The sequence below is a fragment of the Acyrthosiphon pisum genome, chromosome A1 (assembly GCF_005508785.2).
Source record: "Acyrthosiphon pisum isolate AL4f chromosome A1, pea_aphid_22Mar2018_4r6ur, whole genome shotgun sequence".
Classification (NCBI taxonomy): Eukaryota; Metazoa; Arthropoda; class Insecta; order Hemiptera; family Aphididae; genus Acyrthosiphon; species Acyrthosiphon pisum.
Genome location: NC_042494.1, coordinates 140,810,628 through 140,827,751, shown reverse-complemented (window position 1 = coordinate 140,827,751; position 17,124 = coordinate 140,810,628). Strand labels below are relative to the sequence as shown.

Below are 17,124 nucleotides of genomic sequence, written 5' to 3'. Positions count from 1 at the left end.
AAAACGAATGATTGTAGATATTTGAAAATTTCACTGTATGTTTATATTGGCATTTTCTATATACGATAAAATTTTGAAAATAATTTGACTCTTTTTGAGCTGTGTACAGACATTGTAAGTTTTCAATTTTTTTAGTTTTTTTTCTATAAATATCAATAAAGTTTTATCTATTGGGCCAAAAAGTGTAAAAAATTAATAAAAGGCTCCTGATACATTGTTACAATAGTAGTTGAAAAATATTAAAAATACATATGCACAATTATTTTTTATAAGCATTTGAAGTTGAAATTTTGACAACATTTATCAAATTTAAAATTTAAAATTGAATAATTATTTTGTAGTTAAAAATTTATAAAATGTTCAATTTTTATATCTAAGGATTGAAAATTTAAAAAAATATTCCACGTAAATATTTAATTCTGTTACCAAAAATTCTAAGAAATACATAAGCACAGTTTATTTTTATAGTCATTTTAAGTTCAAATTTGGACGAAATTACATATTAAAAAACCTGGAATAACTATTTTAGTTATTTTGTTGTGATTGTATAATATTATTTGTGGGTACTTGAAACTTCTAAAGTATACTATTATATATCTATGATAGTACCACGGTTTGTTGTTGATGTATAACGCGTTACCTAATGGATATTATTATATAATTAATTTGAAAATTATTAATAATACTATAGATAAGTATACCTAAATATGTATGTCTAATATCTAGACTTACATACCGTCTCCGCTCAGAATCGTTTTTTTCATACAGTGATATTATATCATTGAATTCAAATTTAATACTATCCATTATACAGTGACCCACTTGTAACCTACCGTATAGCAGAGCGACATCCACTTACCCATCTTTTTACTCTCAAATCGCTGAATAAACCGTATGATTGGAAATACAAAAATTAGTTTTCATAGAATATCTCCATACTATTCAATGTCGGCGTAAACTTTTTTCCTATGAAGCAACTGCTTTAAATATAAGTACCTACCCACACACCAATTTTTTCACATTTTACACTTATCTTTTCACACATTTTAAATGCAGGTCGTATATTATGACTATGTGAGTATAAATAATAAACTAGTCTAACCGTCTATAGGTCTTAGAGACTGGAGTCATCGGGATACCCACCAACACTTGCATGAGCTAGGCGGCAGCTTCATTTTCATAATACATATTCATATCGCCACCACATTATTCTTACCCATCAATTGATGATGGGTACAAGTGACGACGAATTAGAATTCTTGAATAAATAATACATTTTATTAACCAAGTTGTATAAAGCAATTAAAAACTTTTTCAAAGACTACTTCAGATATTTTGAAAAAATCATAATGTGCCTAATGCCTATGTAAAACATAATAATATAGATAGGTACTTTGAAAGTTTCAATGTATATCCCAGAAATCAGAATAATAATTTTAAATGACAAAAAAAACTTAAGTTGTTATTCCGTGTTTAAAATATATCTAATTTCGTCCAAACTTGGTCTCAAAATATCTATAGATAAAAAAACTAATTTTAATGAATTTTGTTCGACTGTTATCAACCGTATCTATAACCAGCTATTAGTTCAAAGTGTATCTATCAATAATTATTATCTATTAAATATTAATTGTATTCCTAAATTGACATATTTGAAAATTATCAATGTACCAAAGAGCTACCACATTTGTTGTGATTTTTACTTTCAAGTAATCTTTGCTTCGTTTGAATTTAAAATAAAATTATTTCAATATACCTATAAACTTTCAATCTTAGATTATAAATTTTTGTTTTCTAAAACTTTCTTGAACAAAATATTATAGCTATGGTCATATAATATAATTTTAAGTGGATTGAGTGTCTCAATCTTCGGTGCGTCTGGCACAAAAATATCTATTTGCAGTATGTAATTTTCAATACTTGTCACACAAACTACACAAAATTATCAATCTTAGGAAAAACTCTCACGTCCTTTAAAACAGTCGGTTTTCGTAAATTTTTTTTTTATTTAAAGAAAAGAATGTTTTGTCGGATCAAAGACCGATTTTTAAAATTATAATTATAGAAGCTAAAATATGCATTTGAATAATATACAATATTTGTTTTTTTTCAAATGTATTCTCAACCACTATTTAAATTAAAATGAAAGTTCGGGCTTTAATTCGACCGGAAAAAAGTTTTCATATTTAAAATAAAATTTTTTTTTCAAAATTCCACGTATAAATGAGGCGTGAATGTAGTAGAATACCTATTTCCTCTAAAGTCATTTTTGTCATATTCTGATTATGCGTGTTTGAAAATATTGTATGGGTTAATATTTTAACAAAATATCATTAAACGAGGTAATATATTGTGTCCCTTAAATTAGAGTTATTCACACAACATGTATTACACTTTCCTGAACGTAATTTCAAAGTTAAAACAAAAAGTTAAGGCATTTAGTTTATTGTTCTCCGGAGCATATTGAAATTGGATTTAACAAGGAAATTCAATAGGTAGCATGATGAAATTTTTCGACAGTCATTTAGCAATTAAACCAAACGGACTGAAGAGCTAAAATATCGAATTCGGTTTAACCTGTGCAACATCTCAAACTGATTATTATTGTAATATTGATACTTTATTTGTTTAAAAAAAAAAAAAAAAAACAAGATTACATATTAAATTATGTACGCGGTAGATAATAATAATGATAACATTGCGAGCACTTGAACAAAAAATACATTAGGTATTATGATTTAAGAGTGTAATATTAGAAACTTGGCGCAAACACATAATATAACTGACCAAAATTCATTCAATGGCCACAAGCCTTGGTGCCAAAACACTGTATACAGTAAACACTTATTTTAAATGGATAATGCAACTAAAAAAAAAAATAAAAAGTATACATATTACATCATAATGTATGCAATATATATATATTATATAATATGGAATATTATTAGTTGGTGCAGGTCGTTGAAATTATGTTTAATATAAATTAATAAGGAATAAATAAAAAATAATAAAATTATGGTACACAGAAAAATAATAGCAGTGGGACTTCAACCGTAATTACAAAAAAAAAAAATAATAATAATTGTTTAACACATAAACCTAATATATACATTTATTAAATTGTTAATAAAATATAAACAAAGACGGTTGTTTTTTTTTTCATCGAAAATTCGCGTCCATTTACAATCTTGTTTAGATGAAGCATTCACAGTTTTTTTTTGTTTCTATACAATATCAAAATTACCAATTATAATTGTCTTTACTCTTAATTTCGTTTCTTAGCCATTAAATATATTATGAATAATTGTTTTTCTAAATAATAGTAAAAAAAAAAAACTACAATTTTGGTTTTTATTTTCCACTTGAACAGTAGTAGAAAATATAAATAGACACCAAGCATCAATGCACTAATTATCAGTTTTCACTGAGTATTAAGTATAATATAATATAATATTATTATAATAATATCATAGTTAATCAATGAAAGGACGAGATTAATATATTTTCGTAAAATTTTTGTATAAATTCAACAAGATTATTTTCTATTATTCTCCTATTAAATGATTCTCAAATTACAATTTACAGATGTATAAATATATAACTTATAATATATATCAATAGAATATGATTAAGATGAACCTATGGGTTTTGTATTGTTATTATTATTATTATTATTAATTCTAGTTTTGTCTTTTTATTTAAATAATATTTAACGAATAACAAATTATTTACTTTGAACTATCGTAAGGCATACATAATAATATATAATTTTTTTTTTTTTTAATACTATTAAGTCCTATACTTATACCATGTTCAGTATTTACAAATCAATATTTTGATCTAAAAAAAAAAAATTATACTCCTAACATGTGAAATACTCAATATCTTGTTTTGTCAGACTCATTTATGCGTTTTCCTTTTGATTTTAATAAACCACATTGACTTTTACCCGTTTCCAATTTTTAGACTACAATTCTTATGTAAAATTTAATATTTCTAAAGGAAGGGATGGGATGTCACAGGGAATACATTTAAGGTTTTTTGGTAATAATATGGTAATGTCAAATTGACATATTTTCCGAAATGCATTTATGTGCAGCTTTAAAAGCAAATTTTGTTTGAAATATAATTAACAAATTTCTTCTTTCTTGGAAAAACGGAACTATACTACTATATCCACGTCAAAGAGAAAATATTGAAGAAATAATAAGATTTTACCAAATGCGAAGGATAAAATTAAGTTACACAAACGCATATATTATGTATATACTATATATACATGAGATATATATATATATATATTATATATTTATGAATATAAAACTAATCAGGCACAAGCTTACAATAAAAAAAAAATTCTTGCTGGGAAATTCTTTAATAAAAACTTAAACGTTATAGGAAATAAAAATACATTGTCCGTTTGAGAATTGGATACAATTCAAATGGGAACTAATTTTCACTTTATAAAAACCAAACGTGTTGTATGAGGAAAGAGGATAATATTTGAAAATGTTAATGTTATCAGTAGGTCCTATGTATTCAGTGGAAACAACAGGGTGGGAACCTTATGACCAACTGTTAAACGCAACTTAGGGTGTTCCACATACAAGACACGCCTGCTGAGTAGAATTGACTAGTTGAAATAATAGAACACGAGGTATTGGGCCAAGACCAACACCAATGCAGTTATCGACTTGGTAGCAATAGCACCATTCACTTCAACATCACTTTCATCAATCAAAACTTTATCGATTACATGTATGATACCATTGGTGCAACGAACATCAGAACGGTGGACATGTATCCATTCATTGCGCCATTCAATTGAGTAACCTAAACAAATAATTATTATTGAAATAGTTATTCAAAGTTAATAAATAAAAACAATATATTTTACATAAAATATTTAACATGATAATTGAAAATAATAAGATACATTTTATTTACAGGCTTAGCCATCTTAATATATCGATCTTTCAATAAATGATAAACTATGAGATTCAGAAAATAAATAAATAATTATATTGTTAAGGCCATTACAGAATGAATTTTTTATTATAGTATACTATTGATGCTATTATTATGTATTATAGGGGAATTTTCTAATCAAAGCACACTCATTGTTTTAGAACTATAAACGTTTTAGAAAATATTTTTTTTACAAATTATAAGTCTTTATAATACAAAAATTAATAATAAAATAATAGATTTATCATTGACATTAAGGGTGGCAGATCGAGTTTTCAAATTTTGCTCAATTCATAATATATATATTATTTATAATAAAATATAATGACTGTAATGGTGGTTACATTGTTGTATCATGCTATAAAAGTTTTCTTGCTTTTCGGAAAAAATTAGATTTTTTTAATTTTCTAATATTTAACTTATGTCTAATAAATCAATTTCAGTGAAATTTAACTTTAAACAATTTAATATGGAATTCAAGATACCAAATTTAATGCCTAATTTATCACTAAGAACAATAACATTTTGAATAAGAATAATTAATAATATAATCTCAACAAAGAGTGTTCGGTGTAAACAATTAATAAAATAAATAATAATTGTTTTGTAAGGGGGAGATAAATCGTGATCTCAAAAAAATGTAATTATATGCTACCTATATAATTGTCAAAAAATAACTAATGGTTGAGAAATTTCAATAAGAAAAAAATGTATTATCATCAAAAGGTAATTATAATAATCATTCATTTTTAAATGAAATTCAATTTTCGACGGGTCGTACCTTCAACAGAGTCTTTGATTTTGATATACATGGAAACGTCGCGTACAGTAGGAAGATGGACTGACAAATTGTAATTATTATTAGCTTCTTTCCTTAAATCGTCCATTGTAAATACTTTATCCGCAATGATCAAATGGCGTTCCAAAATCTGACGAGCCTACACAAGAAAATCACACAAATTTAATAAAAAATCACTACCGCAAGTACAGCAAATATTCACTATAGGTATTTCGCAAAAAAATGTGATAATCATCCGCTACTATAGAATATATTATATACTTACAATGTTTGAGTATTCGGGCATGAACAATTTTTTGTATGCTGATGGGTTATCGATTGCCAACCTCTTCCAAGCAAAGTCTCTGGGCACAAAATAAGTGAATCTCTTTTGGACGTCGCCTAGTTGATCATTAAGTGAGGACACTTGGCCAAGATAGTTGGTTTCACTATAATAAATCAATATCGAAGATATTAGTATTATAATTTATAACTATTACAATTCCGTCAACTACATTACTTGTAGACCAGAATAATTAATAGTAACCTATGATAGGTACTAATCAACACGCATAGAAAAAATATTAATTTTTTCCTTGAACATTAATTTATCAAAAATATTATGCATAATATTATTTAATAGTATAAACGATTTTCCTGTGCACGAGACTCTTCGTCACACGGCAGTTATTACGGTAACTTACTTGAGCGTGGGGTCAGTAGCCAGTTTGCGGTCGACTGTCGATGATGGAATGCCCAATACATGGTCAATGATGTGTATGATTCCGTTTGTAGCTGCTAAGTTAGCCTGGACCACGGTAGCGTTCACGCCGCCACCCTCCAGGGTCAACGTGCGGTTCTTACCGCTGGTGACCACGTTGAAGAACAGATCCTTGCGGGGCACTTCGGTTTGGACCTGAAAGCGCTGATCCATTGTAGACGGGAAAAAAACCAAACAAAACAATAATGAAAATCATGCACGCTCATGCTATTACATAATAAAATAAACACAACATAATCTCCTACTGTTAAATATATATAGATAATATAAATTAATTATAAACTGAAGAAAAGTGGAGGTACAATCGTATTATTTGTTTTAATAAATGTCAATAATTAAAGTACCTACAAACGACGTGAAATCTAAACTAGGTACCTATATGAGTAAGTGGTGGATTTTGATCGTTTTTAAAACGAGTTTACAGTCTACACTCTAGAGGTACGATCAATAATGTAACTACGTAGGTACCTACTTTTTTAATTATCAAAATAAAGTACTACGTAATTATAAAGTGTACGAAATAAAAATACTATTTAAAAAGATACCACTTTGAACGGAAAACTATTTAAAATAAAACTTGTTTACATGTACCTATCTATGCAAGTGAGTATATATAGTAACTAGTAAGTAGGTAATAACTAATAAGTCAATAACTGTAATGTTAGGAACGAACGGCATCATACGATTAGTAAAACCTACAAGTATCTATAGTTGATTAAAATGTATAACACTTTTTTTAATAAACGTGTTATGAATAAATACACGAAATTTTTAAATTACATCAGCGGAACGAGGAACCTATCTAATGTCGAATTTATTTAAAGTAAAATCAGTAAAACAGTAAGTAATGAATAAAAATAGTTATATTAAGGATTCAAACTGCAGGATTAGTGATTACTATAATGCATATCAATTTAAGCTACGAGAAAATGTTTTAAAAACGTTAAGTTTAATAAGGGTAATTCGAAATTGTGAGATCTTATGTGAAAGTATTTTATAGTATTTGATCCTATCCAGAGTATGCTTTAACATACTTGTAAACGAATGTCTACAATAAAGAGAAAATTATAATCGTCACCCATATCATATTTCCTACAGCGCATTATTCTTAGTTTTGTTATTAGAATATACCTAGATATTATAATTAAATTTAAGAAAAGGTCGAATAAAAACTGATAAGATGGATAAATTCCAAGGTTAATTAGTAAATGCATACAGGTTTTTTCTATTAATTAATACGATTAAACGTTGTGAGAGCCAAGCCACGACCATGACCAAATAGAAAAAAAAAACCTATAATATAGACACACCACCCCATATCTTCCTTTAATAATAAATTTCTTCGAATTCTGATTTTCAGAATTTTAAAGTATACTTAAAGACCATTTTATATGTATGCCATGTGTTAATTCGTTAAAAAAATATGTTCCTGAATTATTATTATACTAATTATTATTCTTAACTATACTGAAAGTAATACATGATAATAAAAATTTTAAAGATTTACTAATATGGTTTGAAGATTAAATAAATAATATAATTATATGTTGGCAAATAAGGTTTAAGTAAGGTTTAAGTACCTACTAACTATACAAAATATTATGTTTATTTTATATTTTGCGAAAAACAATTATTAAGGATTATCACCTTTAGACTTTGGTACATACAGTTTCACAGTTCAGAAAGTATTCATTAGAACTTTGATTTAGATGCAACAATATCTTTTAATAGATTATGTGCTCAACAATTTACAGTAGGAAGGGGGGTTTTTGTTTGAAAAGAAAAGGTTTGTTAAATGGCCACAAGATACGTCTTCTTAAATGGTATAAAAATCGAAGTAGACACCAGAAAATATGGCTTTCGTGCTAACTTGAAAATTCCAAAAAATCATAATTTCAATATAATAATATTATACATTATGAATGTGTAAAGAGGGAGTGAGTACTGAACAAGGACCAGGCTGTATAGTATAAAATTAAGCTCGGTAAGCTCTATAATTCTCATAACAGTGTATAATCCTGAATTATGTTCGTGACAAAAGATGAATATTTTTTTAATTTGAGTTGATCGACACGTTTTTCGAAAATATTAGGATGATAATATAATATGGAATATTTATCATATTATATACAAGTAAAAACTAAATAATAATTTACGATACCTAGTTAATTTTTACTAATATTATGTGTATTAGTAGTAAATAATCTACGCCACAAAATTGCATTTAAAATAAAAGAAGAGAGATAGAAAACGAGTAAAAAAACGTATAAGGAAAATAAACATTATGAACCGATAACTTAACTATTCTACAGTAGATCGCATACCTTATCGATGGATTCAGCAACAATATCGTCGATGGAGAGACGTCTGTTGACGATATGCAAGTCAAGTAAAGACCTGATGTATGTGCGATTTAGCAAATACGGCTGGATGGATTGGTCGTTAAACGCTGCATTGGAAGGTGCAAAGAGTGTAACATTTGGCATGGCGGTGAGTTTTTCCAAGAAATCGCCACCGGAATTCATAATCTCCTCGTAGAATCGGTGTAAGACACTGTCTTCTCTGTCCTGATAAACGAATAAAAAAATAATATATCATTACATTTGCTCGAACTCTATAATATTATGGTCCTGGTATCCATTAATCTAAGTCACAAAAAACTACTGTTGAGATTTCTAATAAGATAAACGAACCGAGTTGGCCGACAGTGACTACAATTAAATAATCCCCATCAATGAATATAAAACGCAAATTGTGTATTCTCGTGAATTTAATTTGAACAGTAGTTTTAAGTTGGATATGCGAGTTTATTGTTATTATTATTTTAAACAATATTATACTAATGCCGGGTTGCATGAAAATTATTAATGCGATTCAATAAAATTTAATAGACCGACCATGGACCACTAAATTATGTTTAAGGGTTTATGAGTTCGCTATTGATTCATTAAATGTTTAGTGATTGTCCATGAAACCCGGCATTGGAGTGTCAGAACCAAATAATTCAAAAATTTATGACACGGCAGCCATACAATAGGCCTTAAATAAAATAAAACAATTTTAAACTATAAAAAAATAACTTTATAGGAAAAACGATAATCACTCCCCGTAGAATAATCAGATTTTGAAGTTTTAAATCAAATAAAAAATTATCCAAATATTACAATTTCACGTGGTATGAGACTTTTTTCTGCGAGGGAAGATTTTTTATTAAAAAAATAATCGGCACCGACAGCCTTAATGGATAACATTATAAACTATTACAAAATATAGGTAACACGTGTAAATTAAGCTAATACAATTTAGTAGCTCACAAAAGTCTGGAAAATATACGGACATTTAATGCAGAAAAAACATTGTAAGTAGGTAGGTAAATATTGTATTAGTTGTTTTTAAGACACATATTTGAGTAGATATATTATATAAAGAAATAACAACAATGATATTACTTTCCTACAAAAAAAAAATAAAAAGTTTGTTTACCCACGTTTGTTTGTCAAATATATACAATTACGGTCACAATTTACCGTACATGGATATATAAACACGCAATTGAGTATTAAGTAAATAAACCGTAAATTAGGTTAATTCTATACAATGCTGAGTACTCTAAATCTATCATAAAAACAAAATGCATACCCACTTTTGTCTTATTTATTGTTTATCTTAATATAAATCTGTATTAAAATTGTTTTATTATTTATATTTTTGGTAAACAGTGAAATACATCGTGTTGTAAAAAGCCATTAAAATTTTATAATTTATTATAACTCATAATTGAACTGTCAATCCTATACTTTTTTCCATTTAAATTAAACTTAAAAACACGCTATTATTCAAAACTATTATTTTTTTTTCATTCTCAAAAATAAAAAATGAATATAAGATTGGTAAGGTACAACTAGTGTCATGAAATTATAATTAATAGATAACACAATAACATATAATACATAATTACGTGGTTAATATGATTGTGTATATTTATAGTAATTTAGCATAAAAATAAAACAACATCAATAATAAAATGTGCTTACTTTATACGACTGCTTTTATTATATCCGGCAGCATCAAATATATGAAACAAAACAAAATTAAAATTTTATAATTTCAACTTACTTTTTAACAAAATATTAATATTAACTGACCTCAATGAATTGTTTTACATTGTTATCCACGATCATCAATGGTCTACTAATCAAATGGACCACACCATTTCTGACAGGTATATTGGCTTTAACAATTTCTGCTACTACAGCTCCAGTCGGGTGGACATCATCACCGACAACAGTATCACTGCTTACGTAATCTAAAAAAAAAAAAATGATGATAATAATAATATGCTTAAAAAATACCACGAACTTTTAAATACATAACGAAAATGCAAATTAAAAAAATTCGACTACTTATAAGAATAAAATCAATTACGCATTTTATACTATGTTGTATTTAAATAAGATGCATAATATAAAAATAAAATTCGTAATAAGAAACACTCTTATAACACATAAAATATAGTAATTACATATTTAATTCACAACTTTCAAATTCAATTTCAATTCTATATGACATGACTTACATTTAGTTTTATCTCCTTCTACAGCTTTAGATAAAGACGTAAATACTTTAAGCATGTCAGTGAATGCTAAAGTTTTAAATTGTTCTTCTTCGTTTGTGGGTCCCAAAAACAATACGTTATCCGGAACAATGTGGGCGTCAATCACTTTCACATCGATTTTTTCAGGTTTTACTTTTGGATACTAAATACAATTAAAGCATAAATCAAATCACTAAATTAATTAATTTAGATTAACTACCTAGTAAAATAATCCTAAACACCTTTGTTCGTCATAAAATATAATGTGTACATATATAATTTTATATTGTACACCTACATTTTAGATTTTATAATTTATTTGTTTTATATTCCATTTTTATGTTAATTGTTTATAGCATTTTAAATCCATTGTTCATTAAAAAAAGTTACTCATAAATAATTAACATAAAAAAACATGTAACTTTTCCAAGTTCGAAGGATAATAATATTTTATTATTCCCGAAATTGAAAATATAATAAAATATAATTTCACTGTTACAATGCCATTTAGATTTAGAAACGGGTTCTCTCCAAAAATCAAGTAGATCATTAAAATCATTAAAAAACTCTGATCATAATAATTCACTCTTGAAATCATAATTCGGTCACGATATAGATAATATGGGCTAATGTAATATTGATAATTTAGAAGCATATTATCTTCAAAAATAAAGCTTAGCTACTCTTATAATATAACAATGTTCACCAATGGTGAAAGCTAAAACCTACACGATTTTAGACAATGAAAACTCTCGAAACTATTATTGCGAATTTATATGAATTATACATAATTATAAACTAATACTATAAACTGTACATAATATCGAATTAATTAAAAATAACAGTTGTAGAGTGTTGGTAATATCAATAAAATTCATATTCAAAGATTTAAAAAAAACTCTATTTTATATTTTGAAATGTAGTACTTATACAAATATAAAACTAAAAGAGACAGTCATGATGAATAATATAATATTTTACTGTCATTATTTTGTACACATATAGGTACTCAAATATGAAAACTTTTAAAATTATAGTTCGTGATCATATTACCTACCTATGTATATAATGTCAAGGGCGGTAGTTTATTTTATGGGACACACAAAAATAGTATAATGGCAATGTGTGAAATAGATATTATTACATTCCAGTCCATCTTTCAAAACAATTTATCAACCTAACAAAGACTTCTATTTTGTTATGAATGATAATATTACTTTTCCAACCACGAACACAATATGGAATTAAATATAAATTATATAGGTAATATAATAAATAACGTCTATAAACTTACATTAGCCACTTCGTCCACGGGTATGAAAAATGTATGTCCACCTTGATTGGAGAACACGCTCTTCTTATCCAGATTTTGTACCCGTTGCAAAAAAGTACTAAAAAAAAATTAAATTAAATTAATGTACCTCAAAATATGAATACATATTAAATAGATAATGTATCCACCTATATTTTTCCTAAAGGTATATTTTTAAACTTTAGACGCTATTATCATCACATTATCTGATCGATCAATTTATGTGTTTTAAAAAAAAAAATATTTCTATATAATTCTAACCATATTTAAGTAGGTACATTACGTTTTTTACATGAATAAAATATACGCTTCATTTTATTGCTTTATTCAACGTTACAAAAACCCACAACCTTAATGGTTAATTATGGTAAAATTATGTTAAAAGAAAACTTTTTTGTTATTTTATATACACTTGAAAATGTATTATTTTTTTTAGTACCTAGGTATTTTCTTTAAAAGGTAAAGAGAACTGAACAGAGAAAATAAAACATTTAATATAAATACTATAATTAAATATATATGCAGTTTTAAACAATCCAACTAACCAATATTATTTTTATTTAAAACCAAGGAAATAGCCAATTTAAGGACGATTTAATTATTTTTAGGTAAGTATTAGTTACGAGAAAAAATAAAAGTTGACTTTTTCATTTTTTTATACTTAATTTTTAAGATATTAATAGTCTTAAAATGCCGCTTGAATTTTATAATTTATTTCCCTAATGCAGTTTATTACTTAAATTAGATACACAATTATGCTGATAAATGTAAAGGAACGGGTACGATCTGTATTTAACGATTTGCCAACGATAAACAGGATGTACGGGTAAAAATGCGTGGTATGCCCCTGACCGAGGTGGTATGGAGACCCCTCAATGAGGTAATTAAACATACTATGGAAGTGGGTGTAAAGGACTGAAGCGAAAACGATTAAATGTAATTAAAAGAAACAGTGCAAGAGGAAATGAGTCGTACAAGACAAAGCGGTCTGCTCTTCAGCTCGGAGACAATTTTCGGACGACGCCCGTACGTAAAATATATATCTATATAATAATATGTAACTGCGATTTCTAAATATTAACGTTGCACAAGACTTGTTTTGTTAATATCCTAGAACGACTATACTTGAGATTCGTGATTTAAATTTGTAGAATTATTTTTTTAATTTTACTAAAAACAAAACACGACTTATACCTTGGTAGCAATAATGTTTTAAAAAATCAATACAAAAGTGCATGCGTAAAAAAAATACTAGAAAATAATTTGCCAAAAAAGGTGAAATTTAAATAATATTTTTACCATTACCTACATAATAAAATCGTTTTTAGGAACAGTAAAGAATATTTGACAACCATAGAAAAAATTGTTTCTTAACCTACAAATGATAACTATTGTTTTATAATCTGTTTCTAAGTTGGACTAGAATATAAGTGGACATCAGTCATCACTCATCAATGTTTTTGACGAGAAAATCTTAACGAGACCTGTAGATAATTTAAACCACAAAATATAATTTAAAAAACCTCTATTATAGATCTGTGTTTATTATAGGTAGGGTTTATTCTATTGTAATAATCATGATCAGAAAAAAAGAAACTTGATATTATTCGGAAATAGAAATTTTGAAGTTGAACGTTAAAATAATTAGGTATCTACAACGCTAATTTAATTAATTGTACCTATTATGTAAAATATTAACTGAAGAAGAAACATTTAAAACTAAACATAAACATACCGGGAACATAATATATTATACCGAAATTGTAAATTGCTTATATCGAATATATCCAGTACAGTATTATTACTGTACATAAAATTGAAATGCATTTGTAAAAGAAAACATTAGCGATATATCAGTATCATATGGATTATGAATTAACATAATGTTTTCAACATTTAACGTTGAGATAATTTTACTATCATGATGATTAAAACTATCTAGTTTTATGATTTTAGTTTCGTGCCACTTATCTATAAATTGAATATTATTATATACAGTGTTTCACCGTGCTTATCCTCGCGCAACAATATTTACTCGTATGCACACGTCTCACTTATACTAGGAGACTTACACACTATACATGAATATTGAAATATTGAATGGAACTTAAGCATTAAAGTTTTAATACAATTGGCTTATTTAAGAGCTCAATTTTTTGAATAGCATAAAAATCAAAACTTAAATATTTTAAAAAAAAAATTGTTAACGGGAAAAAAAACACATTATCATTCATAAATATTGTTAGCTCTCTAAATAAAACTTATTAATTCTATTTTTAAACTGAAAAGATAACTTTATAATTAATCGATTAAATCTGGTGTATTTTTTATAAGCGTATTATATAATTACTTAGTGTGGTAACTATCTAAATCCAGGTATTCAGCATTTTCCATGAATTCCCATGCATTAGGGTTGTAGACATTTTGAGGGCTATTTTTCTTCATTCGCAGAGGTTGTAGAACTTGGTCAATGACGTGCAACACCTATTATAATAAACAAAAGTTAATAAATATATTTTTTGATATCGAAGAATATATTGAGCTATCTAACGCGTTCTTACTTGAGGTTTTCCAAATGTATTATTGTGTTCATAATTAGCCAAATTATAGACGACTTTAGCCTGGTTAACGTAAATCTCTTCTGGACTTTTCTTTGTAATCCAGATGGGTGGATTACCATCTAGTTCAGAAAATACCGACTTTCCCAATTGTTCCAATTTCATTGGTACATTTGCTGTAAATTTAAATTAACATTAGCTTATTTATTTTGTTAAATCAAATAACTTAAGAGCTACAAAAATGATTTTATAAAGTAAACAGCTGGAAAATCCCAATAATGAATAAAAATATAGATCGCACTAGTCTACCGACTGCAGTGATACCGATATTGTGAAAATGACTGTTTATTATGAAAAATGAAAAACCACGAAGTATAAAATTATAAGTATTAAACACTAAGATAACAAAAAAATTATTCTAGTAAGATTTTAAACTAAGTGATGCTGATCCTGGTGCTTTAAAAGCCATTACATTTTTTTATTTAAAATAACCAACTATGTAACAATGAATTTATTATACCAAAAAAGTGTTTCATAACGACTAGAAGGAACCCTTGTCATAAATAAATCTTTTTCTTGTATCCGTGATTCATAAAATAAAAAAAAACTTTTTATGTATAGTATAATTTTATTTTATCTTCAAATATTATGATAATATTTAAAAGCATTTTTTTCGATCTAATTTTTTAGAAAGTTTTTAATTTTTTTCTGCTGGAAGACCCGAGAATAAGTTTTGATTATTTCCAATAGTTTTGAGTTAGATTCTATAAACCTATGAATTTTTCTATTGTAGTGAATATTAATTAATAATAACAACATTTAATAATTATTTACATTACTGTCTTTGTGATACTACTTTGTTTTATTGTCATTGAATTTAATTTACATTCCAAACACTACATATCAAATATCGCATGTTTTTTAAATAATTAATTTAACTCTTGTCATGTAAAATATAACACAATAAGTTGAATTGTATGAGGCAATATTGCATTACTGAACTCGTTGAAGAACCAGGCGTTCGCTTTTATTTACTTCCTACTGTTTATATTCTATTTTAAATTAAATTACACTTCGATATATAGGTACTTTTTTTTTGCTTTGTTGGACTTCATGTAGGTACGAATGAATATTTCGATATCTGATCTAATTTTTGGTTCCGATTTCTGTTTGAACAAAATATTTTATAACTCTGCGCATATTCTATATGTATAGGAATGCCAGTATAATTTCATCTGCATGTGTCGACCATTTAAGCGAACAACAGTTTTCGTGAAGATGTACAATTTTAAATCACGTAAACAATGTGCAAGGTGACACCACGGTGTGGCCCAAACAAATGTGTCAAGAAGGACGCGCGCGTGTTCCATCCCCAGGCCACACGCACAATGACCTTAGAATATAGAAAATACTAACAGCGTTTATTCATACCGGTACAAAACAACTTGCATGTGCACAGTGGCGTACCCAGGATTTTCGAATGGGGGGGGCTAAACAAAGTAAATCAAAATTTAACATCATCTTAACAAACAATTTTCAATAAAGTCTTATAGCAGTTAATTGTAATATTTCATTATTATATACTTTTTATAACACATACATAATATATTAGTGATATATTTAATTAGTAGGAAGTAGGGACTGATTTATTATAAAAAATATGTTATACGATTATTGCTTATAATAGGTCGTTGTTACTTAAGATAATACGTTCAACGTTGTATTCAACACTGTTTTTAGGAATATAATGGTTGGTACTTTGTATTTTATAATATAAAATGTATTCCATAACACGGCCAATGGGGGGGGCTGAAGCCCTCTAAGCCCCCCCCCTGGGTACGCCACTGCATGTGCAGTATCCACCTGGGAGATTTTAATTTCTAATAAGCGTACTCGCACCGTGTCAAATAAAGAAATTCTGAAGTTCCTTGAAAAATATAGACGCAAAGAATGGAGGTAAAAAAAAAACTAAAAATAATTATTATTGTACTATAACAATACTATGCGTTAGGACCCGTAAAATAAGTAGGTAGAGCACAAATGTTTTATAAAAACAAAAAAAAACACGTACGGAATAAATTATATTGACAAAAAACCAAATACTGTAAGACGTCGGCACTGGAAGCTAAATTT

At 27.0% G+C, this 17,124-nt stretch overlaps 1 protein-coding gene across 4 annotated transcripts in view; it reads right to left on the bottom strand.

Moving 5' to 3' along the window:
• Nucleotides 1–3,801: 3,801 nt before the first annotated feature.
• The window catches only part of LOC100166190 (fasciclin-1), a 69,257-nt gene continuing 55,934 nt past the window's right edge, over nucleotides 3,802–17,124 (bottom strand). For 2 of the 4 annotated variants that reach the window (XM_016807436.2, XM_008188492.3), the window contains exons 3-13: nucleotides 14,995–15,167; nucleotides 14,784–14,917; nucleotides 12,416–12,512; nucleotides 11,104–11,284; nucleotides 10,673–10,833; nucleotides 10,562–10,573; nucleotides 8,852–9,094; nucleotides 6,451–6,671; nucleotides 6,033–6,195; nucleotides 5,750–5,906; nucleotides 3,802–4,833 (exon numbers count right to left, since the gene is read on the bottom strand). In XM_016807436.2, coding sequence (XP_016662925.1) covers nucleotides 4,634–4,833; nucleotides 5,750–5,906; nucleotides 6,033–6,195; nucleotides 6,451–6,671; nucleotides 8,852–9,094; nucleotides 10,562–10,573; nucleotides 10,673–10,833; nucleotides 11,104–11,284; nucleotides 12,416–12,512; nucleotides 14,784–14,917; nucleotides 14,995–15,167 — 1,742 coding nt within the window. In that variant the 3' untranslated portion in view covers nucleotides 3,802–4,633. The remainder of the gene's footprint in view (nucleotides 4,834–5,749; nucleotides 5,907–6,032; nucleotides 6,196–6,450; nucleotides 6,672–8,851; nucleotides 9,095–10,561; nucleotides 10,574–10,672; nucleotides 10,834–11,103; nucleotides 11,285–12,415; nucleotides 12,513–14,783; nucleotides 14,918–14,994; nucleotides 15,168–17,124) is intronic. The other 2 variants (XM_008188494.3, XM_001945507.5) reach the window with 2 other exon arrangements.